Source organism: Sylvia atricapilla, unplaced genomic scaffold (genome assembly GCF_009819655.1).
Source record: "Sylvia atricapilla isolate bSylAtr1 unplaced genomic scaffold, bSylAtr1.pri scaffold_41_arrow_ctg1, whole genome shotgun sequence".
In the NCBI taxonomy this organism is placed as follows: Eukaryota; Metazoa; Chordata; class Aves; order Passeriformes; family Sylviidae; genus Sylvia; species Sylvia atricapilla.
In genome coordinates this window covers 20165-47960 of record NW_027077150.1, presented here as the reverse complement: position 1 = coordinate 47960, position 27796 = coordinate 20165, and the positions used below count along the sequence as shown (strand labels likewise).

The window sequence follows — 27796 nt, the reverse complement described above, 5'->3', positions numbered from 1 at the left end:
ATGCTGAGCAAACCCTGTGCCCTGTGCAGGCCAGGCTGTCCTATGGTGTCCATGCCCTGTGCCTCTGTCCCTGCAGACTGTCATCACCCTCCGGCTGCCCCATCTGGCTGGCCCCTTCCTTTGCTGACAGATCTACGTCGTGCCTGCCTCTGCCTGGCCACACAGAGCCTTGCGCTGCTCCAGACTCCTTCTGGGGGATGTCTTGTACCACAGCCCTGCCCTGGGAGAGAAATTCTTTTCTCCTTTTGTGCAGTCTGGGCCTTCCTACGTGTCCTTGGCATTAATTTTTTCTTTTCTGTCTGTTCTCTACTATATCAAAAGGATCAACCATCTCTGAAACCACCCCTCAGTCCTACCCAGGGCTCTCAACTCCTGTCATCAGTCTGCACTGCAGTGAGCACAGAGTTCCTTTGACCCTATACAGTGGCCATGTGCTTGAGTCCATGGGCACCTGGAAAAGAAGGATGTTTCCTTTCTGTATAAAGGAAACCACAGAACCCTAGCTTTTGAAGGCAGGTTAGAGGCACTCACCTGAGGCCAAGTGTTGTGGTTTGAAAACAAACCAAGTGAGAGGCTCCAAGTCAGAAATACAATTTAATGAGAAGAAAAGGAAAAAAAAATCAATTAAATAAATGCAATTATACAAAAAAACACCAAACACTGACAGAGTCAGAATACAACCTGATCAGGGTGATGAAAGCAGTCCAGGTAAGGTGGTCTTTCTGAAGCAGTGATCTCGTAGAAAGGTCTGGTAGCTCCAGTCCTCTGGGAATCCAGTGGGTGAGGGCTGTTTGTACTGTCCCAAATCTCTGCTTATATCCAGGTGAGAATGCTTGGCTCTTCTCCTTGGGCAGAGCATCTAACAATGAGATGATGAGTCATCTAGGAGGTCCTTGATGGCCCATTAAAGAGAGATAACTCCCAGAGGGAGGTATCTATGAGTCATGCACAAGGCATTGATGGGCCATTAACTGAAGATGGTGATAGAATACATCCTAAACTACAACCCAAGACAATCCACCCCTTATTCTATTACCATCTACAACATGCCCAAATCAATACATTCTTACAGAAGAATGCATATATACATACAGAATGAAACCTTACACACTGCTCTCACTCAAAATTAGGTCTTCCTGTGGTACACAATGGGTTTCTCCATCTTTCTGCATTACCCACCAAGTGTAACCAGGTTCTTGAGCAAAGACAATCCCATGGATGGGTTTGCCTTTGCCTGAAGTGGGATTAATCCAAACATTCTTTCCTAAAATGCCCTTCATGTGTACCACAGGTACTTTGTCTCCATCCACTGTGTGTAAGGGTTTAGACTGGGCAGGACCACCTTGATTGATAGACCCTCGGGTGTTGACCATCCATGTGGCTTTGGCTGAGTTTAGTTTTCAATTCTTGAAGGTCCCTCCACCAAGTGCCTTCAGAGCAATCTTTAGTAGTCCATTTCACCGTTCAACTTTTCCGGCAGCTTGGTGCATGATAGGGAATGTGGTATATTCATTCAATACCATGTTCTTTAGCCCAGGTGTTTATAAGGCCGTTCTTGAAATGGGTCCCATTGTCCGACTCAGTTCTCTCAGGGGTGCTGTGTCTCCACAGGATTTGTTTTTCAAGGCCCAGGATGGTGTTCCGGGCAGTGGCATGAGGCACGGGGTAGGTTTCCAGCCATGCAGTGGTGACTTTTACCATGGTCAGTACGTACCGCTTTCCTTGGCGTGTTTGGGGAAGGGTGATATAGTCAATTTGCCAGGCTTCCCCATACCTGTACTTCAGCCATTGTCCACCATACCAGAGAGGCTTCACTCGCTTGGCCTGTTTGATTGCAGCACAGGTCTCACAGTTGTGGATGACCTGTGAGATGCCGTCCATAGTAAGGTCCACCCCTTGGTTAAGGGCCTATCTATATGTTGCATCTTTTCTTTGATGACCAGAGGCATCATGGGCCCAACGAGCTAGGAACAATTCTCCCTTGTGCTGCCAATTTAGATCTACCTGTGATACTTTCACCTTGGCAGATTTGTCTACCTGCTTGTTGCTGCGATGCTCCTCATTAGCCCGGCTCTTGGGTATATGCACATCCACGTGTCGAACCTTCATGGTCAGCCTCTCTACTCGGGCGGCGATGTCCTGCCAAATGTCAGCGGCCCAGATGGGTTTTCCTCTGCGCTGCCAGTTGGCTTTTTTTCCAGCGATTCAGCCATCCCCACAAAGCATTAGCTACTATCCATGGGTCAGTGTAGAGATAGAGCCTCGGCCACTTTTCTCGTTCAGCAATATCCAAAGCCAGCTGGAGAGCTTTAAGCTCTGCAACTTGACTCCATCCACCTTGTCCCTCAGTAGCTTGTGCAACTTGTCGTGTGGGGCTCCATGCTGCAGCTTTCCATTTCTGGTTAGCGCCTACAATTCGGCAGGAGCCATCAGTGAATAAAGCGTATCATCTTTCAGTCTCTGGTAGCTCATTATATGGTGGGGGTTCCTCAGCATGTGTTACTTGCTTTTCTTCTTCTTCAGATGATAATCCAAAAGTTTCACCTTTCCGGCCAGTTTGTTATAACTTCCAGAATCCCAGGGCGATTTGGGTTTCTAATATGGAAACGCTGTGTAATCAGGGCAATCCATTTGCTCCATGTGCTATCAGTGGCATGATGTGTGGAAGGAACCTTTCCCTTGAACATCCACTGGTAGTCAGGGTGTCAAAAGCAGCTGTGTTTCAGTGCCAATCACTTCTGAGGTGGCTTGAACTCCTTTATAGGTGGCTAAGATTTCCTTCTCTGTGGGAGTGTAGTTGGCTTTGGAGCCTCTGTAACTTCGGCTCTAGAATCCCAGTGGTTGGCCTAGAGTCTCCCCAGGCACTTTCTGCCTAAGGCTCCAAGACAAACCATTGTTTTCGGCTGCAGAGTAAAGCACATTCATTACATCTGGTCCTGTCCTGACTGGGCTCAGGGCTACTGCATGAGCAATATCTTGCTTGATCTGAACAAAGGCCTGTTGCTGTTCAGGGCCCCAGTGGAAATCATTCTTCTTGCGGGTCACCAGGTAGAGTGGGCTCACAATCTGACTGTACTCAGGAATGTGCATTTTCCAAAAGCCTATGGTGCCTAGGAAAGCTTGCCTTTCCTTTTTGTTGGTAGGTGGAGACATGCAGTGATCTTGTTGATTATCTCTGTGGGGATTTGGTGATGACTATCTTGCCATTTGACTCCCAGGAACTGGATTTCTTGAGCCAGTTCCTTAACCTTGCTTCTTTTAATCGCAAAACCAGCTTCCAGCAGAATTTGGATAATTTTCTCTCTTTTCTTGAAGACTTCTTCTAGGGTGTCCCCCATATGTTGATGTCATCAATGTACTGCAGATGTTCTGGAGCCTCATCCTTTTCCAGTACAGACTGGATTAGTCCATGGCAGATGGTGGGGCTGTGTTTCTACTTCTGAGGCAGTCAGTTCCAGGTGTACTGCACGCCCCTCCAGGTGAAGGCAAACTGAGGTCTGCACTCTGCTGCCAAAGGAATGGAGAAGAAGGCGTTGGCGATATCAACGGTTGCATACTACTTTGCTGTCTTGGACTCTAGCTCATACGGAAGCTGTAACATGTCTAGCACAGCAGCGCTCAGTGGTGGCATGACTTCATTTAGACCACGGTAATCTACCATCAGTCTCCATTCTTTATTGGACTTACGCACGGGCCAAATTGGGCTGTTGAAAGGTGAACGGGCCTTACTGACCACCCCTTGGCTTTCCAGTTTACGGATCATCTCATGTATGGGAATCACAGAGTCTCTCTCTGTGCGGTATTGCCGACGGTGTACTGTTGCTGTGGCAATTGGTACTTGTTGTTCTTCTACTTTCAGCAGTCCTACAGCAGAGGGGTCATCTGAGAGACCAGGCAAAGTATTCAACTGTCTGATGTTTTTTTCACAACTGCGGCTATCCCAAAAGCCCAACGATATCCTTTCGGATCTTTGAAATATTCATTCCTGAGATAGTCTATGCCGAGGATGCATGGGGCCTCTGGACCAGTTGCAATGGGGTATTTTTGTCACTCTTTCCCAGTTAAACTCACTTCAGCCTTTAATACAGTCAGTTCCTGGGACCCTCCTGTCACTCCAGTAATAGAAATGGATTTTCTTCTTACATATCTTGATGTCATCATGGTACATTGGGCCCCAGTGTCAACCAATGCCGTATATTTTTGTGGGTCAGATGTGCCAGGCCATCGGATCCACACAGTCCAGTAGATCCGATTGTCTTTTTTCTCTTCCTGGATAGAGGTAGGGCCCCCCTATTCTTGGTCATCGCATACATTGTTTTTTTCCTGTAAATATGTTGCTGAGGTCCCTTCAAGAGGACCAGTCATACCATCATTCTTGTGCTGTCTGGAGTTCTGTGCACGAGAGACCGGAGCAACACTGATTCTAGATGAGCTTCTTGTGGTAGGTGTTTCTTTTTTCACTTCACGTACCCGGGCTGCTAAGGAGGAGATGGATTTTCTATCCCACTTCTTCATATTTTCTCCATGCTCCTGAAGAAAAGACCAAAGGTTACCTCGGGGTGTATATCCTCTCTCCTTGGCTGGGGGATGCCTGCTCATAATGGCGCAGACTTTCGTTGGCTCTGGTGAGATATCATAAATTTTTTCCTTAAGTTCTTTTTTCAGTTTCTGATGGCTTTCTTCAATCAAGCTCTGGACTTGCTCAGCCAGTCTTGTTTCCACAGACGAGACATGGGTACAAACTGGGGCGGTGAGAGTGTTTTCATAAATCCTTAGTTTATTAGCCAAGACACCCAACCCTGTCTGTTGCCTCCTCCGAGGCATGGCGACCTGGTTCATGAACAGCACGGCGGCCAACCCCAGACCGCTCGGGCCATCAGCTCACAGACACCAGTGTGGTGGACAGCAAATAGCGTTTATTACTGCTTTACCTGGGTTTATATAACTTGTGTTAACTGCATCACTTCCTTCTGCTTACGTTATAAATTAGGTGTTATTGGCTAATTAGGGGTCAAGTGACCTTTGCTGAGGAGGAAAGGGGGGGTTCTGCCTGCCCGTACAACGCGACATCTTCCGATCGCCTGTCCCTAACTACCTCAAACTGCCACATTTACCCCCTCCCTCATGACTATTTAAAAACCATATAAAGTATAAAGTTATAAAAATGCAAAAGTTAGTAAAATCTACATAGTACGTTAAAAAAACCCAATATTAGATGTATGTAATAAAGCAATATAAAATGTACGTAATAAGTGCACTTCAAAGCAGCTGTCGGTGGTCCACTAGTAAAATGTTAACTTTTTCTAAATGGCTTCTAACAAACGACAATAATTTGTTTAGTATGCAAGACCCAAAGATTAACATCGGGAGTACTATGGTAAGTGGGCCGATCAGAGAGGAAACAAGGGTGGTCAGCCATGGAGACTGGTTGAACCAAGATTCAAACCATCCCTGTTGGGCTTCTCTCTCTCTTTTTCTCTGGGCTAACCTTTCTCTTAACTCAGCCATGGAGTCTCGTACAACTCCGGTATGGTCTGCATAGAAACAGCATTCCTCTCTCAAGGCGGCACAGACGCCTCCTCGCTGCAGTAGCAAGAGGTCCAGTCCTCGCCTGTTCTGGAGGATGACCTCTGAGAGAGAGGAAACAGATTTCTCTAGAAAGGAAATGGATTTTTCAATTCTCTGTAAGTCTTCGTCGATGGTCATCTGCAGCTGAGAAAGCCTTTGGTGTTGATTCACGAGGGCTGAAACACCTGTGGCTGCGCCGGTAGCTCCCAGGCCAAGCAGCATCACAATGGTGATGCCTGTTATTACTTCTCTTTTGTGGAGCCAGTTGGGATCTTCTAAAAGGCGGTAGACTTCTTCTTCTTGGTGGTACAGGACTCTAGGAACAATCAGAACTTGGACACAAAAGTCAGCAGAGTCATTGAATTTGTTAAGGAACACACAGGGACTCACACCAGACTGGTGACAGACCCACATTCCTGACACAGATGGGATCACCCATTTTTTGTTGGTTGATTTATCAAGTTTGATAACTTCTGTACAAACATTACCTTTTTGGCTTTGCCAAGGTTGCATTGCCAAAGCACTTACCTTGGCCTGTGATCTGATTCAGAGTGATTCCTCTCCGGGGGGTGTCCCATCTGCACTGGTGTGGGTTTGGTTCTGCTGAGTAACTAAAAGGAACATTGAGGGCAACACCTTCGTAGAACGGAGGTTCTATGTCATAGCATAGCCAGCATGAACTTGTAAGGTTTGGGTTTGATTGGTTCAAGGATGCAAAGGTAGAATTTAACATGCTAAAAAACGGATTGTAAGGAGTTGATTTAGAGATTTCATACGTGGCTGCAAGCTCGGGTGTGGTGATAAGGGTAAAGGTGGGGCTTGGTGTGGACCTTTTCTTGGGTCTGGTTACTGCAAAAATCAGACTGGGTCCAGCTTATCGAGGTGCTGGCAGTGGGAACTTAATGATTTGAATGTTTACCCAGAAGTCAGGAAAGGCACGAACAAACACTGACCACACTTTGCCTGCCTCCCAACCTTTATGGGTTGGCTGCAAAACGGTCATTGTGTAGTTTTAACAAATGTGTTTCATTCTGTATAAGGGTGTGTATATTTGCTTGTTCGCTCTAAATTTTGGTTCGCAACAGTTTTGGGGAGCATACCTGACTTGCAGGAACTCATCAGGTCGTTGCAGTTGCCATCTGTCGCTTGTCACAATTGTCTCACAACCCCAATACCCACAGTATCCATACCCTGGGTAATTACAGTAACTTTTAGCTGGGTTAGAGGCAGGACACCAGTAAGTTTGTTTCAGCGTGAAATCACCAAGACTGGGAAATCCTAATTGTGGGGGAAATAGGTCTTTCAGCTTAAACTCAAAAGATGGGCTGTCTGGTGTGATGTTTTCTTTGATTACCTTTTCGTTCGAAAGATGGCATAGGACCCACCTGATTCAGGGCCCACCTGAATGGTTGATGAGGGTAATGGTTTGCATCGGCTTGCCCTTTGCTAACGAATCCTAAAAGCAAGATTACACAAAGATGTAGTTGTTGCTTGGATTTCAATGATGTGCGACTCTTGGGTGTTGTCAGGCTGCTCGTTGATTTGCTGCTTTTTCTGGGGACCAGGGTGGACGAATCACGGAGGCATCCAAAGATCCAGCCCTGTAAAAAGAACTTCACAGTTTTCATTAGTTTTATTCTGAAGGTTTGGTTTGATAGACTTAAGTGGACACTATTTAACTTTACCATCTTTTCTAACAGCCGCGTACCCTTGCCCTGTGAGTACTAGTTTCCAACCTTGTTCCCACTCCCCCAATTCATTTCTAACTACAACTGGTGGGCCTTCTTCTAGTGCTTGGGTGGCCCAGTGTTTCTGAGCAGGACTGTTTGTTTTGTCTCCTCTGGGGAATTGATTTAGTGCTAGCAAAGTAGTTGCTAGAATGCGTGCTTGGTCTCCTGGGGGAATGAAGTTGGCAAAGCCCTCTGTTTTTGCTGATACTTTTAATTTGGCTTTCAGGGTTTGATTTGCTTGCTCAACAATGGCTTGCCCAATGCTATTGTGGGGGATGCGATGTACTAAAGTGATGCCCCATTTTGAAACAAATGTTTGGCTCAATTTTGAAATAAAGTTTGGGCCATTGTCTCTTTTGATTTGTTTTGGAACGCCAAGCCACATCATGGTTGTCAACCAATGTTGGATGGTTGCTTTGGAGTTAGTTTTAAGGTGTTGTGTGGCTATGATCACTCCACTATAATTGTCTACAGTTACTGCAAGCCATACTCGGGGTTTTAATAGATGACATAGTGTAAAGTCTGTTTGCCATATTTCTGAGGCTTTAAGGCCTCTGGGGTTGACTCCGCAGGACCACAGTGGTGACTTTTGACAGTGGGAGCATGTGGCTACAATGTGTTTTGCATCAGTGGTGGAGATTCCGCACTTTTTTGCTAGTGCTTTAGCTCCTATGTGGAGAGACTCATGTAGCTGACGGGCATCTCTTAGCGTCCACAGTCCTTTAGTGGCAGCATCTGCTTTGTCGTTGCCACTTTGAAAGTACCCTTTGGTGGGATTGTGACTGTTAACATGGATAACAGAAATGGTGCCTTTTTGTGAGAAAAGTGCTTCTTCAAGCATCACAGCCGCTGTGGACATTGACACACCGGGCCCTGCCTTGGCTAGACAAAGCTTGGCTACAAATATGGAGTCGGTTACAATGTTGAGGTGCTCTTCTGGGAACAGTCCAAACGCCAGTACCACGGCTTCTGCCTCAAGCTGCTGGACCGAGAGCGTTGGGTCGGTTGTTTTGATGCACTGCCACTTGTTTTCTGATTCCCACACTGCTACAGCGGTTGAGGTTAGCAAGGATGCGTCTGTGAAGATTGTTGGCCCTGGCTGTGGTCGGTCAATGACTTTTGGTGGGAGGTCGATGTCGACGACTGCAAGCAGTTGAATTCAAGGAGGTTTTGTCGCGTTACGAATTTCTCCTCCAAAACCAGCAAGGGCTAGGGTTAGATGCTCTGGCACTGTCGTTGATTGCGTGGAGATTTGTTTGCGGAAGGGCAGGTATATTTGGGCGGGTTCAATGCCAAGGTGCCTTAGGGTGAGTTTTCTGCCTTTCATGATGAGGTTGCCAAGGACACTCGACTCCTGGGGAGAATGTGCGTGATGGTTTTCCCAGGACGACCCATTGTATTGGTCGGGCTTTGTCAGGGGGTCCCTGGGCTAGTGCTCCCACTCCTCCTTTTTTTGTAAAATGGACATATAAATCAAGTGGTATGCCTGGGTCCCATCTGCTGAGTGTACTTACAGACATCTGCTGTTCGATAAAATCGAGTGAGCTTGCTGCTTCTGGTGTTAGAGTTTTTTGCTCCCATGGGTGTTTTCCTTTCAAGAGGTCATTTAGGGGTTCCATGATGTCAGGAGGAATCAGGACAATGTTGCGGACCCACTGCAGGGATCCTACTAGTTGTTGCACATCATGAAGTGTCTCGATGTCTCAACGGATTTTTATCTGGGGAGGAGTTATGTAGAGGCTTGTGATTCCCACTCCTAGAAAGGTTACACATGGTCCCCTTTTTATTTTTGCACTTGCAATTTCAAAGCCATTTGTTTTCAGAGTCTCTGAGATTGTTGATACTAGTTGATCCACTTGGTCCTCTGCAGGTGCGGAGATCAGGATGTCATCCGTGTATTGGATGATAGTTGCAGCTGGGTTGCTGTGTCGCACAGGTGAAAGTGCTTGGTCCACGGTGATCTGTCAGATGGTAGGAGAGTTGAGCATTCCTTGAAGCAGAACTTTCCACTGGAAGCGCAGGATGGGCTGTTGGCTGTTCAGGTAAACAACGGAAAAGGCAAACTGCTCCATGTCTTCATCATGTGGGGGTATGGAAAAGAAACAGTCTTTAATGTCAAGCACTGCACAGGGCTGCCCTTCTGGTATCGAGTTCATGGGCAGTAAAGTTTGGACAGAGCCCATTGGCTGGATTTTTTTGTTTACTTCCTGCAGGTCGTGCAGAAGGCGGAAGCCTTCGCCAGATCGTTTGGGTGTCACAAAGACCAGGCTGTTCTATGCACTTGTGGAGGGTTCTATGTGATTTTGCTGTAGTTCATGGCTAATTAGTTCAAGGAGGGCAGTCATTCGAGGCTTTGACAAGGGCCACTGTTCTACCCACACAGGATCAAGTGATTTCCATGTTAATTTGATGGGTGACTGGGGGTACGCAGCAGTGGCCCTTAGAATAAATTTGTTAAGTTGACGTTCAGTTGGGCTAGGGCATCCCTACCTAACAGGGGTGGGCATTTTGACATAACATATGAGAAAAGGGAAACAGTTTTTTCTGGTCCTTCTTTAGTGAGAAGTGTTATCGCTATTAATTGAGTGCTTTTGAGGGCCCTAGTCAACCCCCTGATCCCACCTACCATGGGGGCTTCTTTTAGTTCCCAATGTGGGGGCCAATACATTTCTGGGACAACAGTTACGTCCGAGCCAGTATCAACCCAAAAAGCAAGAGGGATAGCAGTGTTGTCAGAGCTTTTAGGAAGATAACAAAATCCTCGGACTATCAGTGGGTGCTTGTCTACTTTCATGACCAAGGCCACCCATGGGTCTCGTTCCCAGAGGCTTGTTCCTGGCATTCTTGGGGCGCGGATGGGTTTGGCTGATCTATTGTCTGAGATGCAAAGTTGGTAATTTCTTGAGGGGGCAGTGGGTATGGGAGCTCGCCGCCCCGTTGAGAATTGGCATGGTCGGGCCGCTTCATGTTCCAAGTGGGAGGGAGCTGTCTGCGGCCCGGCCACCCCCTCCCCCTCCCGTTTCCCTGAGGCTTGGACCTACATTCTTTGGCAAAGTGCCATTTCTTCCCACACCCCCAGCACGGCCCCTTGGATGGTGTCTGGTGTGGGGGGACTGCTGCTGGTGAGTGCACTAATTGGGGGCAATTTATTGCACCGTGGCCTGCCTGGCCACACTTAAAGCATGCCATTACACTAGTTATTGCAGTACGAACGGCTGCTTGGATTGGGGCTAGTTGTTCTTCTTCTGCTACATGCTTAATCATGTCTGCAATGCTGGACCCTGCTGGCATGGACTGCAGAATGTCTTTGACAGTTGAATTGCATTGTTGGCGCAAACACTCTGCTAGCACAGGGCCCTTTGCCTCTGGGGGTAAAACTGAGGAATCAACTGCTGCTTGGAGATGATCTACAAATTGTGTAAAAGTCCCACTCTCGCCTTGCTTTATTGTGGCCCATGGTGATGGTTTAGCAATAACTCTGGAGGCAGAGCGGATAGCTTCTCTAGCAGCACGGGTAGTTACCATGACCTCGTGGGCCCGTAGGCCCTCGGCCTGAGCCTGGCTGGTGATCATGGTCGGGTCTGTGCCCATTAACTGCTGCTGACTGGAGCCGTGTAACGGATGGTCTGCCCCAGTTACCAAGGCAAGTTGCTTTGCACAATTGTCCTCCCATTCTTGTTTAAAAACAATCATTCCTGCCCCATCAAAAATTAATCTTCAGGTTTGTTCAATGTCAAATGGAATCATGTCATCCCCCCGAAAAACACTGTCAATGAGGGTGGAAACCATAGCTGAATTGATCCCTCTGTCTGCAATTGCTTTGACAATCGCCTGCACATCTTTAGGGCTTATTGGTGAATAAGTCCTCTGATTTCCACCTTGCCCCCCCTCGGACTGGAAAGGCCAGCTTGGCTGAAGGGGCCCAGCCGGCACACTCTACTGTTATTTTCCTCCAATCCTTGAGTGGAGTTTGCTCCTTCCCTTTGACCCAAGCAGGAGCATTACTGACTTTATCTGCCTTCACTATCTCTTTGTCGGAGCCTGAGTCAGCTATTGAACACTCCAGAAACCACTCGTCCCAGCTGTTGTTTGACTCAGAGCCAGAAGTCGACTGACCAGAGGCTTCCGGGCTCCGGTACCTTTTTGTCAGGCTTCGACCCCGCTCCTTTCTCTTAGAGTCGGGCCACTCCCTCCCCCTTGGCTCACCCTGCCTCCTGCTAGGGGAGGCTCTTGCCTTGCAGGATGCTTTTTGATAAGAGTTTGAGCTGACCTTGTACTTCTCTGGGTTCTCCCCCGAACTTTGCCTGCAAGTATTCACATTATCTAACAGACCTTCTTTGTTCCCTCTGGCCACGGCTGCACCCTTCTCATCCCTTTGTAGTTTAACGTCATTTTGTGGTGCATAGGGCAGGGGTCTCTCCCAGGGCCCCTTGGACCCTGACTTAACAGCGGCACTCCTGGCCTCTTCTGCCAACCCTCCCCAACATACTTGTGCCTTCTCCTTTCCCTCTGTAAGTTGATCCGAGCTCTGAGGCTGTAAAACGGGCTTTTGCCCTTGCGAGTTTTCACACTCAATAAAGTCACTTTCGCCTGTGGTCTGTGTGGCTGCCCCAACCCCCAGCTGAGGCATGACCATCAGACAGTTCTGTGCAGCTTTCCAGGTCTCTTGCTCTTGCAGAGCCTTTTGCAGAGCCTTTTGCAAAGCCTGCACGACTTTTCCCCATGCCTTAAGATGCTTTCCCGAGCCTGAGTACATTGTTTCCTCGGCCAGAGCCTTAGTACATTTATCCCATATTTCTGGGTGGAGTATCTCCACCAGACGATCAATGACCCCAATTTGCATCAACCTCACAATAGCGAGAGTAAAATCTTTTAGTTTGCACTCAATTAACCATTGCTTATGAATCTGAGATACAACCTTCGCGAGAGCTTCCATCCTCCTCGCGGCTCCAGGGGCATCCCCCTCACTGAGCTAGACCCGCCACTCGGCCGCTGTTTTCACCCGTCCAGGTGATTCCCATTTTCCAGGATGATTTCCTGGGTTTTGGCACCATTTGTTGCCTCTTGCGAGGGGTGGCGACCTGGTTCAGGAACAGCACGGTGGCCAACCCCAGACCGCTCAGGCCATCAGCTCACAGACACCAGTGTGGTGGACAGCAAATGGCGTTTATTACTGCATTACCTGGGTTTATATAACTTGTGTTAACTGCATCACTTCCTTCTGCTTACGTTATAAACTAGGTGTCATTGGCTAATTAGGGGTCAAGTGACCTTTGCTGAGGAGGAAGGGGGGGTTCTGCCTGCCCGTACAACGCGACATTTTCCAATCGCCTATCCCTAACTATCTTGAAATGCCACACCTGTCCTCACCTTCTTTCCATTGCAGTGTTGCCAGGAAACTTGAGTACATCTCTGGTCCAAGCCGTGCAAATCTCAACCACATCCGTGATGTGCACTGGACATCATCTGGGCTCTTAGGAAATCTCTCATCTTCTGCAAAATTTATCTCCAGCACAGCCAATTCCCTTAGGCATCGGATACCTTGTTCTATTGTGTTCCATTTTCCTTGGTGGACTAGGAGGTCTTCTTTATAAAGGTATCTGTCTTTCACACTTGTTAGCAGTCGCTGCCAGAGGCTGGGAGTTTCTTGGGTTTTCCCAATTCCCTGGTCAATGACCACATCCTGAGACAGTGATCCCAGTTGCCTGGCCTTAATTTCATCCAGAATGGTGTCATTGGCTGCAGCGTCCCAGATGTGGAGCAGCCAGGTGAGGATGGACTCGTTGGTCTGGCGGGTGAATTCCTTTCACAGGTCACGCAGCTCACTCAGAGATAGAGAGCGGGTGATGATCTATGTCTCTGTCTCTTCAGCTGGGTGCGAAGGTCCTGCTCCATCCTCGTCAGTCGCTATGCGGACTGATTTGCTCCTTGATTTTTTCTTCTGAGTGGTGGCATCTGCTACTGGTTTAGGCTGTTCCGGTTCAGTGACAGTTTGTGTGGAGATGCTGACAGCACTTTTGGTTCTTTTCTCCTCTGTGACAGTCTGCATAGATGTAGACACTGTTGCCTCACTTTTGGTTTCTTTCTCTTCTGTGATGGTCTGTGTAGATGAGGACATTGCTGCCTCACCTTTGGTTCTTTTCTCCTCTGTGACAGTTTGTGTGGACGTTGATGCTGTTGCTTTGCTTCTTTTTACCTCTTCTACTTCTTTGAGAACATGCTGCATCACACCATGTAGTGTTTTTGGACCTACTTTGCCTGGTACTATGGCCAGCCAGCTACCATCTGGTGCCTGGGCATCCTGCTGCCCCAGATGGTCTGCGGGGAGCACCCTTTCTGGATGGGCCAGAAGATCAGCTGGGACCATCAGCTCTCACTGCCACAATGGCTCTCTCCAGGTGGATCCTCATCTCTGGGCACAGGGGGAATACCAGTGCTGGGAGGCAGCAGTGGGCTCCTGAGCATCCTGCTCTGGCAGCTGCTGGGGAGGTGGCACATGTCCTGCTCTCCTGCTCTCCTTCAAAATAGGGAATTGATGGGAAAGTTTAGGCCCAGCTCTGAGCACATGCAACATGGCCTGGGCATAGGAATATGGGGCAAAGCAGACCAGAGCCTTCTCCAACTGACTGGTGGTTTCTGGTTTCTCTCCCCAGAGTGCAAGGCTCTGATCAGGTGGTGTTTATCCATGCCTGACTTGGAGAGGCCCTCATTAGAAGACGTTTTGTGTCATCCTTGGATGCAGGATATTCATAGGGCATAGAAGAAGCGAGAGAGCCACAGGCACACTTCGATGCAGGGCCCTGGTAAGTTACAGCTCCACACATGCCTTGGCAATCAGAAGCAAAGAAACCCAGACTTTTTTGTGCTGCCTGTGTCACTGCACAGGGGTCATCAGATGGGAACAGGAAGCCCTTGTGCTGAAGCTGGGCTGCTCTGCCCAGCACTGGTGGTTGCCATCCGGGCTGGTTTGGCTTGTCCTGGTTCACTGATAGCTGGGGCCCTGGGCAGAGCCCTGACAGCCTGGTCTCACCCTCAGGGAAGGAGAAGGAGCCCCTGGAGATGCCGAAGAAGGGGCTGCTGGTGCTGTAGACAGCAGGACAACATCAAGGATGACAACCTCTTCCTGGATCTGTCCACCACAAAGCTGAAGATGATGGGCTTTGATTCTGGCACCTTCCTCAAAGCCAGCCTCCACAGCAGATTTGCAGATGAGTTCACACACAGGGTGTTGCTCTCAGCTTTGGGCATTGCACAGCCAGGCCAGGAGCCAAAGGTTCCCCCTTTGCTGGGGCAGGTGCAACTGATTCTTCAGTGGGCTGCCCAGCTGCTTTTTGGCAGGGCTGGGGCCATGGGCTGGGGTGGTTATGAAATGGGAGTCAGCTCCTGGCCCTGCCAACAGCCCCCACCACCCACCATTCCCTGGGCTGGGGCTGGGGCAGCCCGACACAAACAAACCCCCATGGAGGGAGCAGAGGTGGGACTCCAGAACCTGTGCTCAGCTGCTTTGCTTTGCAGGCAAAGAAGGGCTTGAGCTGCTCCACTCCCCTTGTTTGCTTTGGGACCACTGTTATTTTGGAGGGCAGTGCATGTGGGAAAAGAGTAAAAGCACGGGCTTCCCTCACTGGTGGGTGGGTTTTTCCTTAGCATGCAGGGCTTAGGGGTTCCTCAACCTCTGACTGAGATAGGACATTATACCTTTTCCCTTGTTTTCCCTTTTTGCCATTAATTATTTTTATTAATTTGTTGTTTGTTTTTCTAGAGGAAGCATTCTAGGTGGTGTCCAGTCTGGATGGGGGAAGTGCTTGGGAGCAGCTGTGGCGTGGATGGGCCGTGCCCTTGGAGAAGGCTGAGGACATGGTTTGGGAGCAGCTTTTCTTCCAGCATTGGATGGCGTGAGGTGGGTCTCCATCTTGGCAGGGGTGGGATAAGAGCTTTTGGGAGATGGCAGAGAGCACAGGAGCGTCCTGCTCTGGGCAGCTGCAGAGGAGGTGGATGTGCCGTGGCTGGCTGCAGGCTGGGCACATGTCCTGCCCTCCTGCTCTGCTGCCAAGGGCAGCAGTGATGGGCAGCTTTGGGCCCCACTCTGGGCACGACCAGCATGGCCTGGGCACCGCGGGCGGCTGGGACAAGGGCACAGGAGCCTTCAGCTGATGGGCAGTTTCTGGTTTCTGTCCTTGCAGCCGGGCTCTGCAGGTGCTGTGGCTGCTCTGGGCTCTGCCAGGGCTCTGCTGGAGCTCAGCACCGGGCCGGAATCAACCAAAGAAGAAACAGTGTGACCTGCAGCAGAGACTTGCCTTGAGCATTTCAGCAGTGGAGCTCAAGTTTGCAGAGTGTACACCTCTGAGGGAAAACATGACACCCCCCAACAATAAACTTGTTCAATATGTTCTGAAATGAAATCAATCTGGGATGACCCCAAAATGACATTTTTCAGCTTGCTCAAGCTGTACTTCAGCTCTTCCGTAAACAGTTCTGCCACCCACCTGCCTTTCCCTTCACAACTGCTCCCCCTTTTCTCCCAGTGAGTTCTTAGCCCATTGCAGTTTCCATCACACTATTGCCTTCCTTGATGCCCCTCACCATGAGGAAGACTGAACTCAGTTGGGGCTTGGGGACTCATCCTGTCACAGGCCAAGGAGCAGCAATGTCTCAGAGATCCAGTGCCATTTTAGCGTCATTTGGAGCTGCTCTCTAGCCCTCAGCTCTCCTCACTGCTGAGTTCCTTCTCCCTTTTCCTCATACTTCTTGCAGGATGAGCTCTGTGGATCCTGTTGAGCCTCCTCACTCTTCCCAGCCCGCCCACCCAGCTCAGTTTGCATTAAGCTGAAGCTTCTTTTTCTTCTCTGGCACACCAGTGCAGTCCCCTCTGCGGGGAGCCCCAGCCCCAGAGCACAGCACACAGCAGTGCAGTCCAGGCTGGACCACATACAAATGTATTAAAAGGATAGGGATGGATAGAGATTTCCCACAGAGCTCTAATTTTGGCATAGCTCACTTGTATGACAGTGACCAGGGGTTTTTCCCAGCTCTGTGTGAGAAGTGTCCAAGAGCTGAAAGGAGCAGCACTCAGAAGCAATTTCAGGATTTCTAGGCAGGAAATGGAGCTGACAACCATCAGCGTAACTCGCCCTATTCATCAGGATGGGCTGCTGGTTTTTTTAGGAATATGGCCCAATGCAGACAATGCACAATCCATCTTTCAATTTCCTGCTGCTTCAACCACAATTAAAAAGAATTTAATATTGGAAACCAACCCCAAAATCATGTAAAAAAAGGATTCTGAGGTAAGTGGGATCCATTCTACCAGAATTTTTACAAAGTGACTGAGTTCTCCTTTTTAAAAAGATCAGTTACCTCTTAACTCAAAGTTACAGAAGATTTGTCACTACACTTTTGATTTCTGTTTTCCTCTTTTTGTGTATTTTCTGGGTATTTTTCTTTACTTTTTTCTTTCTCTTTTTAAGCAGGTAACACGTCCTAAAAAAGCTATGTTCTTTGCTTCTGCTCCCCATATGGACCAGCTCCCTTCCCACTGTCTGAGCTGCTCTGGCAGAGCCCGGCAGCTCCTGGCCCCGCAGGGCTGAGGCTTTTCCCCGTTGCTGGGCACAGACTGATGGGGCAGCACTGCTGAACACGGCAACACATAGAGGGAGCAGACGCAGCTGCCTTGGTCCCCCTGCAGCTCCAAGGCCCAAACTCTGAGCAGACAGGGCTGGAAGAGACTGTCAGGCTCCCTGTTGGCTGTGCTGCCCCACTTGTGCCCAGCCCAGCTCTGCATGGGGCACAGGGAGAACAAGGGGCAGCTCCCTGCCAGCCCCCAGCCCAGGGACCCCTCCGGCCCCGGGCCTTGGGGCACTGTCAGCACCCGCTGCTGCAGCCACGGCTTCTGCTGGCACTGACAGCAACAACCCAACTGTGCCTGATCCCCAGGGAGCAGCAGCAGGGCCTGGGTCTGATTCCTCAGTCTGGGGCAGGGCTGCACAAACCACCCCCACAGCAGCAGCAGCAGCACATGGAGCTGACTTCCAGCACAGCCCCTGCCACTGTTCCCTCCCGTGTGCACTGGTGTCACAGCAGCCTGAGGCACCTGGGAGCCTCAGGGCCAGCAGGGACTGGAGATGGCAGCCCTGGGCTCCTGGGGGATGTGCAAGGAAGAGAGTTTGGGACTCCCTCTCCACATGGAGCCTCCAGATGGAAAAGGCTGCTGTGAGCAGGCAGCTCCAAGGGCAGGGAAAGGAGGGTCTCGACCACTGGAGCTGTGCCAGTTCCACAGTCCTGGGCAGCAGCCAACAAGCACACGGGGAACAGAGGGCACAGCAAGAGGGACAAAACCAGGCAAGGTCAGAGCCTGGGAAGAGCCAGAGCTGGGAGCAGGAACAGCTGCTTCATTGCACTCTTGGAGAAAGCTCTGGGCTGGTTCAAAGAGCTGAAAGGCGTGAAGGGCAGAGAGGAGGCCACACCAAACCCTGCTCCTGTTTTCACACCCTCCCCTCTCAATGTCCCAGAAGGAACTGGATGAACTGTATTCTTCTCTATGAGTCGTCTTGTTCAGTGTGAGCAGCTGAGCACCAGGAGCTGAAGGAGCTGAAGCCTTAGGCCACAAGAGCTGAGAAAGAGAATTTTTTTCCCAAAGTAATGCTGCTATCATGGACCTGTCTGAGTCCAGCAGATGGGATTCTGGAATTGTAGAATCCTCTCTGTTGGAAAAGCCCTCTGAGCACATCCAGTCCAACCGTTCACCCAGCAGTGTCAAGCCCAGCACTAAACCAGATCCCTGAAGTACCAAGGCCTGGACAACAGGCCCTGAGCCAAAGGTGACCTCTGGGTGCACCTTCCAACCAAAGGATATCTTTGTATCTGCTCATTAACAACATATGCATGGTCATTATTTTTGTGATAGATTTATCCACTCATTAGTGAAACATGGACTGACCTTTCTGTATTTAGAAACTGGACATGGCCGTGGAATCTGACATCTGGGGGTGTATGGTCAAAGTCAACTTCCTTGGTTCTTCCTTGAGCCCTGGCCAGGCCTTGGGAGGAACCCAAGAGGAGAATGAAACCAGATGTTCCTGCACTAGAAGTGCTGTCAGTTTGTTTATTCAGCACTATCAGAGCTGGGCCGTCTTCCAGCCAGGTTGGAGCCTCACCTGTGGCTGGAGGCAGCTGCAGGAATTCCCAGTGTCCGGGAGAGGCTCTGCAGTCCTTGGCTGGGACAGCTTCCTCAGCTGATGTGTGGGTGTGGGTGATGGAAAAGTCTGAGGGGAACTGGTGCTGGATCTTTCTTAATCACTGCAGGCAACATTTGGTAGTGATGACTGGGTAGTGATGAACGGCTGAGCTTCTCCTTTTGTGACTCTTTGCAGTTTTGCATTACAATAAATTTCACCATTCCTGAACTTTTGTGTCTGTGTCTTTGGTGCTGACCCAGCTCACAGGCAGAACAGACACTGCAGCCCCAAGAACCAAAGGTGCCCTGTGACACTGCGGGGCCTGGTGTGACCAAGGGCACCAGAGTGACACGGTGGGGCCACATGGAACCACGCAGAGAGTTGTGGCACTGCAGGGCCTCACGGAACCAAGCAGGCCATAGTGATGCTTTGGGTTCTCATGGAACCAGGGTACAATTGTGACATTGTGGGGCCCCGAGGAACCAAGGAGCCATTGTGGCTTTTCATGGAAACTCATGGAACCATGGAGACCATTGTGACACTGCAGGGACTCATAGATCCAAAGGTCCACAGTTTTCCTCTCCCTGGCAGTGCAGAGTCCAGACTCTCCCTACCCTTGCCCCAGCCCCACAGAGCAGCAGTCAGGTCTGGCCCTGCAGCAGGAACTAGAGGCCATGGGTGTGGTAGTTCAAGATAGAGATAGGCGATCGGAAGATGTCGTGCTGTACCCCCCCTTCCTCCTCAGCAAAGGTCACTTGACCCCTAATTAGCCAATGACACCTAGTTTGTAACGTAAGCAGAAGGAAGTGATGCAGTTAACACAAGTTATATAAACCTAGGTAACGCAGTAATAAACGCCATTTGCTGTCCACCACACTGGTGTCTGTGAGCTGATGGCCCGAGCGGTCTGGGTTTGGCTGACGTGCTGTTCCTGAACCAGGTCGCCACGCCTCGCAAGAGGCAATACATGGGGGTCAGGGACAGTGACTCTCTCTGCTTCCTGGAGATTTTCCCCCTGGAAATGTGTATGCCTGTACCTGATCTCTCCCCGCCAGCACTCATAGATCCCAAATCTCTGTGCACTCTCCTTGGCCCTACAGAACCCTGCCTGTCTGCAGGGCACTAGCTGGGAGCAGGTTCTGTTTGCATGTGGGACAAAGGACAGGTAAGTCTAAGCCTGATGGGTCCTGATGCCAAGACAACAAGATAATGCTTGAACTATGCAAAAAGTTGTAGCTGAGCAGAAAGAAATAAGTTCTTTGTAACAAGGAATGTGAATGAAGGCCTTCTCAGAAATCGGCAAATTCAGCAGAACAAGCTGTACTGGTGTGGCACGGCCTAGTTTGTGGCAGCAGGGGTGCCACAGATGGCTCCTGTGAGGAGCTGCTGGAAGCTTCCACCATGTCCAGCAAGGCCAGTGGCTGATGGCTCTGAAGGTGAACGTGCTGCTGCCAAAACTGGGCCAAGGAGAGAGGTTGGTAATGCCTCTGTGATGACATATTTAACAAGAAAACCAAAAAAAGTCACAAGGTTTTCTCTGCTAGTCAGGGAAGAGGAGGTGAGAACATGTGAGGGAAACAACATGGAGACACCAAGGTCAGAGGAGAAGGATGGGCAGGAGCTGCTCCAGGTTCCAGAGCTGAGATTCCTCTTCAGGCCATGGTAAAGACCATGGTGAAGCATCTGTGCCCCAGCATCCCATGGAGATCCACGGGGGACACATAGATCCATTCTCAGGCAATGGGGATCCACAGGGATGCAGAGATCCACCCACAGCCCATGGGGATACACGGAGATGCACAGATCCACCCACAGCCCATGGGGATCCACAGGGATGCACTCACAGCCCATGAGGGTCCCTGGGGATGCAAAAATCGCCCCACAGCCCATGGCAGAGGTGCCCATGCCAGAGCAGGTGGATGCCTGGAGGAGGCTGTGATCCAGTGGGAGACCCGGTGGAGTGAGGGGGCCGTGCTCCCAGGCTGGAGCAGCCTGTCCTTGGAGGACTGCCCCCTGTGGGAAGAGAGACCAACAGTGCAGCAGTTTGAGAGGACTGTGTGCCCATGGCAGGGACTCACGTGGCAGCAGATGCAGTAGGGCTGCAGCTGGTGAGAGTGGACCCACACTGGGGCAATTCACAGAGAACTGTCCCATGGGAGGGACCTCACGGTCTCACAGGGGACGGACTCCTGTCTCAGAGCAGCAGAAGAAAATCTCTTGTTGAAATGAGAAAATTCCCATGCCCTGTCTCTCTGTGCACCAGAGGGATAACGGATGACAGGAGACTTCTCGGGGGCAAACTGGGAGTGGGGCTGGGACAGAGTGACCAACCCAGTGACCTCATACAGCTCTTCTGGGAATTCACACAGTGCCCCCTGTGAGATCACACAGCTGGTCTCTGATGGCACAGCCTGCTCTATGATGTCATCACCCTGTGGTGTCCCAGCTGTCTCTATGATGTCACAGAGATGACCTATGATGTCATAGCTGATGGATGACCTCACATGACCCACTCTGTGATGTCATAGCCCACTCTGTGACATCATGTTACCAGATGATAAATGGTCAACACCTGGTCAGCTTACACAATGCTTGTTCCCAAAAACCACTTGCCCATGGAAATCACACAAAGACCATTGTGGTGGTCAGAGGCTGACAGGGGCACAGTGATCAAGAAATTATTGAGTTTCCAAATGTTCTGTGAAAGAAGGAGGGGCATCAACAAAACTTCAGCAAAACACTGGCCTTACAGAGAGCAGACTTCAACGTGTTAAGGACGCAGATTTGGGGAGTGCCAAATCAAATACGGATATTTTTTAAGGAAAACAGCACTTAAAAACAAGGGTGTCCAAGAAGGATGGAGACACTTCAAGTAATCTTGAAGGAGAAGGAACAGCCTGTCCCTCTGTGCAACACATGAGCTTGCAAGGAAAACAACTGGCCTGGCTGGGCATGGAGCTTATGCAGGACCTCAGGGAAAAAAGAAGGTGCATTATCTTGGAGAGAGGGGAAGGAAAGTCAAGAAATATTCAAGAATGTTGCTAGGTCACACAGAAAGAAAATTTGTGAGGGGAAAGCTCAATTAGGACTTAAACTGGCTGCTTCTGTTAAGAATATTAAAAATTATTTTATCAATGCGCTAATGGCAAAAGGATGGACAAGGAGAACCTCCATTCCTTATTAGGGGGGACATGGCTGCCAAAGATGAGGAGAAGTTTGAGTTACTCTCCCCTTCTTTGCCTCAGGTTTCCACAATCAGACAGGTCGTCCTCAGGACAAGTGCTCTCCTGGGCTGGTAGATGGGCACAGGGAGCAGAAGAGCCCCCATGTAATCCAGGAGGAATCAGCTGCTGACCTGCTGAGCCACTCAGATGCTCACAGGTGGCAGCGGGAGCAAATGGGATCCATCCTAGGGGCATGAAGGAGCTGGTGGATGAGCTCCCCAAGCTGCTCTCCATCATTTCTCGTCAGTCCTGGCTCAGCAGGAAGGTCCCAGAGGACTGGAGAGGCCAATGTGAGCCCATCCTCATGAAGGGCTGGCAGGAGGATCTGGGGAATTCCAGGCCTGTCAGCCTGACCTCGGTGCTCGGCAAGGTTATGGAACAGATCACCTTGAGTGCCACCACAGGGCACCCACAGGATGGCCGAGGGATCAGACCCAGCCAGGGTGGATTTCAGTATCTGCACTGATGGCCTGGATGAGGGGATTGAGTTCACCATGAGCAATTTTGCAGATGCCACCGAACTGGGTGTGAGTATGGATCTGCTGGAGGGTGGGAGGGCTCTGCTGGAGGCCCTGGACAGGCTGGATCCAGGGCCCAAATCCAACCATGGGAGGTTTAACAAGACCAAGGGCCGGGTCCTGCACTTTGGCCACAACAACCCCTGCAGTGCTACAGGCTGGGGACAGAGTGGCTGGAGAGCGGCCAGGCAGAAAGAGACCTGGGGCACTGCTGGGCAGCAGGCTGGACATGAGGCAGCAGTGTGCCCAGGTGGCCAAGAAGACCAATGGCACCTGGCCTGGATCAGGAATGATGTGGCCAGCAGGAGCAGAGCTGCTGTGCCACCCCTGACCTGCCCCCAGCTCTGCACACAGACATTGCTGCTGCAGCTCCAGAGAAGGGAACATATGGGGGATCTCCAGTGAGCACTTCACTGGGAGAACCTTTAATTTGTTGAAGGCCACTGAGAGCACAGCTCCTCTTTGACACAGGCGGGGGCCGCAGCAAAGGTGGAGAGAATTTAAAATGACAAATGACATAAACAATTGCCTTTCTTTGTGGAAAGTATTGATAAACCAAAACACAGGAAAAAAAGCCATAATCTACCCAACAAAAACTCTCAAAGATGCCTTTTATTACAAAAGATTTGAAGAAATTGGCAACTAATTTATTGTTTCTGAACTCGTCCAGTGATCAGTCTCCACACTGCAGCCTTGAGCTCCTGGTTCCTCAGGCTGTAGATGAGGGGGTTCAGGGCTGGAGGCACCACCGAGTACAGAACTGACAGGGCCAGATCCAGGGATGGGGAGGAGATGGACAGAGGCTTCAGGTAGGCAAAGGCTGCAGTGCTGAGGAACAGGGAGAGCACAGCCAGGTGAGGGAGGCAGGTGGAAAAGGCTTTGTGCCGTCCCTGCTCAGAGGGGATCCTCAGCACGGCCCTGAAGATCTGCACATAGGAGAAAACAATGAACACAAAACAGCCAAAAGCTAAACAGGCACCAATCACAATGAGCCCAAGTTCCCTGAGTTTGGAGTGTGAGCAGGAGAGTTTGAGGATGTGTGGGATTTCACAGAAGAACTGGCCCAGGGCATTGCCATGGCACAGGGGCAGGGAAAATGTATTGGCTGTGTGCAGCAGAGCATTGAGAAGGGCACTGGCCCAGGCAGCTGCTGCCATGTGGGCACAAGCTCTGCTGCCCAGGAGGGTCCCGTAGTGCAGGGGTTTGCAGATGGACACGTAGCGGTCGTAGCACATGACAGTCAGGAGGGAATAGTCTGCAGAGATGAAAAACAAAAATAGAAATTGCTGTGCAGCACATCCTGCATAGGAGATGTTCCTGGTGTCCCAGAGGGAATTGTGCATGGCTTTGGGGACAGTGGTGAGGATGGAGCCCAGGTCGGTGAGGGCCAGGTTGAGCAGGAAGAAGAACATGGGGCTGTGCAGGTGGTGGCCGCAGGCTACGGCGCTGATGACAAGGCTGTTGCCCAGGAGGGCAGCCAGGGAGATGCCCAGGAAGAGGCAGAAGTGCAGGAGCTGCAGCGGCCGTGTGTCTGCCAATGCCAGCAGGAGGAAGTGGCTGATGGAGCTGCTGTTGGACATTTCTTCACTCTGAGCATGGTGGACTGTTGAAACAAGACATTGACAAGCTGTGACAGATTTCCTTGAGTCAATCTTGTGCAATTTTATTAGGACTCCCCTGAAAACTACTTCTCTTCCTCTGGGGGAACTTCACTAAATACTTTTTTTCAGTTCAGGATTTTCCTTGTGAGTTGCTGCCTCATCTTCAGCACTTCTCTCACCTTAAACTGGAGAGACCAGAGGAAAGACAGAGCTTTCTGTGTTCCAGTGCACTCAGATCTGATGGTCCTACACATAAAGGTGCCCTTTTTCATTATATCTCACTTTTTTTCAGGATCATCACAATTAATGCTTTTAAAAGAAAGTGGACTTCTTGAAGACTCCAGTTTCAAAGTTAATCATTCCCTCTAAACTGTTCTCTCTTTCCCTCTGGAGCTGGACAGGGAGGGATATCCAGGGCTGGTCTGGCTCTCTGGTAACTGGAGCTGCGTCTACTGGGAGCTGTTTCTCTCTATCCAAGCCTTGTCCCTGCCAGTGCTCCCAGAGCCCAGCCCAGCCCTGAGGGCTCAGCTCTGCCCTGCACACCCCTCCCAGCACAGGCCACTGCCCAGGGCCATCTCCCTGGCAGCAGGCCCTTAAGGGCAGCTCAGACAAACAGAGATGCTGCAAGCCAGGGTGCTGCTGGTGCTGTCTGGAGGTAGCGGAGGGTGAGGAGGCACTTTCTGAGGGAGCTCTGAGGCAGATCTGCTGATGCCCAAGGTGACAGTGCAGGAGTGTCAGTGGCACAGACAACCCTGACAGCCCCTTTCCCTTTCCTTTAGGAGAAAGCTGAGAGCAGCCCTGCCCATGCAGCACCATCTCCACAGCAGGAGGAACCTGCCCTGATGGGGTGGCTCCTTCCAACTCCAACTTCTGCCCACAGTCCATGGGGAGCTGCCAGGCAGGCTGAGAGCTGCCCCTGGCAGGTGGCCGATTCCCTGGCCTGGCCAAGAGCCCTCAGGGCTGCAGCACCTGCTCTGCATGACAGCCCTGGGCAGCCCTGGCTGCAGCCCCAGCTCCAGCCCCTGCAGCCGTCCCTGGCAGCAGGAGCCGTCCTGCCCTGTCCCTCTGACAGTGCCCAGGGCAGCCCCGCTCTGGAGCACATCCTCCCCCAAAGCAGAAAGGGCAGCAGAGCCATCCTTACAGTGCTGTCAGTCCTGTCCTGGGGCAGCTTTAGGAGATCCCTGCAGCCAGAGACTTACTGTGTCAGAAGTGGTGAACATTTCTCCAGGAAGAAGCTCAGAGATTTCAAAATGTGTGAAGATTTCTCTGTGAATAATCTCAGAATTGTCCTTCCAGTTTCTTTAAGCCTTGTCCTTCCAGTTTCTTTAAGCCTCTGTCTGCTTTGCCTCTCTCAGGTACCTGCAGGCAGTGCCCTCAGCCCTGCTGGGCTGGGAGAGAAGCTGGTCCTCAGGAGAAATGTCTTTTTGAATCTCTTCTTGGTTGCCAGGAGCTGCCTCAGTGCCAGGAGCCCAGCCCAGCTCATCAGCACAGACAGAGCACAAGGATTTTAATGAGCCTCTTGGAGGTTTAGTGCTGAGTCCCTGAACATCAGTCCCTAAGAGTCAGTGAAATAAATCTCTCAAGAATCCAAAGTCACAATCAAACTCCAAAGTTTCTTGAAGTTTTAATAAGTCCCATTGAGGGACACAACTGAGAAAGGATTTTAATGACCCTCCCATGGATTTGGTGTTGTTTACAGTGGTGTCAGCCCCAGAGAGTGTTTAAAAAACTTTTGAAGAACTCTTTCAAGAACTTTTGGAGAACTTTTCATAGTGAGTTTGAAACTTCAAAGTTTCTTGAAGTTTTGATGGGACCCTGTGAGAGATGTGGCTGAGAAAGTGTCCCCAGGTTCCAGTTAGAGTAGAACACTGCAGGCAGTGGTGACAGGTGGGGACAAACCAGGGAAAGGTGTCTCTGATGCTGAGCAAACCCTGTGCCCTGTGCAGCCCAGGCTGTCCTACGGTGTCCATGCCCTGTGCCTCTGTCCCTGCAGGCTGTCGTCACTCCCTGGCTGCTCCACCTGGCTTGCCTCTTCCTTTGCTGACGGCTCTGCGTCCTGCCTGCCTCTGCCTGGGCACACAGAGCCTTGGGCTTGAAACCAGGAGGGTTCATTCAACATTTACTATCCCTGTGACTTTTTGGCACAGGAACAAGGCATGTAGGGCCTGCTTTCCCAGCAAAGATGGTTGTAAGACAAGAAGAAGACATCTGCCTCAAGAGTTCACCAATAGGAAAAAACAACTGAATCTGTGTAGCAGTTCAAGATAGTTAGGGATAGGCGATCGGAAGATGTCGCGCTGTACGGGCAGCCAGAACCCCCCTTTCCTCCGTAGCAAAGGTAACTTGACCCCTAATTAGCCAATAACACCTAGTTTATAATGTAAGCAGAAGGAAGTGATGCAGTTAACACAAGTTATATAAACCCATGCAACACACCACAAAACGCCATTTGCCGTCCACCACATTGGTGTCTGTGAGCTGATGGTCCGAGCGGTCTGGGGTTGACCACTGTGCTGTTCCTGAAACCAGGTCGTCACACCTTGCAGGAGGCAACAAGTGGTGCCGAAACCCGGGAAATCATCCTGGAAGACGGGAGTCACCTGGACGGGTGAACAGCGGCTGAGCAGCTGGTCTAGCTCAGTGAGGGGGACGCCCCTGGAGCCGCGAGGAGGATGGAAGCTCTCGTGAAGGTTGTATCTCAGATTCATAAGCAATGGGGAATTGAGTGCAAAGTAAAAGATTTTACTCTCGCTATTGCGAGGTTGATGCAATTGGCGGTCATTGATCGTCCGGTGGAGGTGCTCCACCCAGAAATATGGGGTAAATGTACTAATGCTCTGGCCGAGGAAACAATGTCCTCAGGCTCGGGAAAGCATCTTAAGGCATGGGGAAAAGTTGTGCAGGCTTTGCAAAAGGCTCTGCAAGAGCAAGAGACCTGGAAAGCTGCACAGAACTGTCTGATGGTCACAGCCCCGCTGGGGGTTGGGGCAGCCACACAGACCGCAGACGAAAGTGATTTTATTGAGTGTGAAAACTAGCAAGGGCAAAAGCCTGTTTTACAGCCTCAGAGCTCGGATCAACTTACAGAGGGAAAGGAGAAGGCACAAGTATGTTGGGGAGGGTTGGCGGAAGAGGCCAGGAGCGCCGCAGTTAAGACAGGGTGCGAGGGGGCCTGGGAGAGACCCCTGCCCTATGCACCACAAAATCGCGTTGAGCTACAGAAAGAGGAGAAAGGCGCAGCCGTGGCTAGAGAGAACAAAGAAGGTCTGTTAGACAATGTGGATACTTGCAAGCAAAGTTCGGGGGAGAGCCCTGAGAAGTACAAGGTCAGCTCAAACTCCTATCAAAAAGCATCCTGCAAGGCAAGAGCCTCCCCTAGCAGGAGGTGGGGTGAGCCAAGGGGGAGGGAGTGGCCCGACTCTAAGAGAAAGGAGCGGGGTCGAAGCCTGACCAAAAGGTACCGGAGCCTGGAAGCCTCTGGTCAGTCAACTTCCAGCTCTGAGTCAGACAACAGCTGGGACGAGTGGTTTCGGGAGTGTTCAATAAGTGACTCAGGCTCTGACTCCGACAAAGAGATAGTAAAGGCAAATAAAACCAATAACCTTAATGCTCCTGCTTGGGTCAAAGGGAAAGAGCAAACCCCACTTACGGACTGGAAGAAAATAACAGTAGCGTGTGCCGGCTGGGCCCCTTCAGCCAAGCTGGCCTTTCCAGTCCGAGTGGGGGGGCAAGGTGGCAATCAGAGAACTTATTCACCAGTAAACCCTAAAGATGTGCAGGCGATTGTCAAAGCAATTGCAGGCAGAGGGGTCAATTCAGCTATGGTTTCCACCCTCATTGACAGTGTTTTTCGGGGGGATGACATGATTCCATTTGACATTGAACAAACCTGAAGATTAATTTTCGATGGGGCAGGAATGATTGTTTTTAAACAAGAATGGGAGGACAATTGTGCAAAGCAACTAGCCTCGGTAACTGGGGCAG

The 27796-nt window shown here is 50.5% G+C and overlaps 1 protein-coding gene across 1 annotated transcript; it reads right to left on the bottom strand.

Moving 5' to 3' along the window:
- Positions 1-22817: 22817 nt before the first annotated feature.
- Positions 22818-23791, bottom strand: LOC136374940 (olfactory receptor 14A16-like). The gene has a single exon (XM_066340312.1). It carries the CDS (start codon positions 23789-23791, stop codon positions 22859-22861), a length of 933 nt encoding a protein of 310 aa, XP_066196409.1. The 3' UTR covers positions 22818-22858.
- Positions 23792-27796: the final 4005 nt, after the last annotated feature.

Coding starts and splice junctions, on each gene's coding strand:
- LOC136374940 (XM_066340312.1), bottom strand. CDS start 23,791: ATGTCCAACAGCAGCTCCATCAGCCACTTCCTCCTGCTGGCATTGGCA.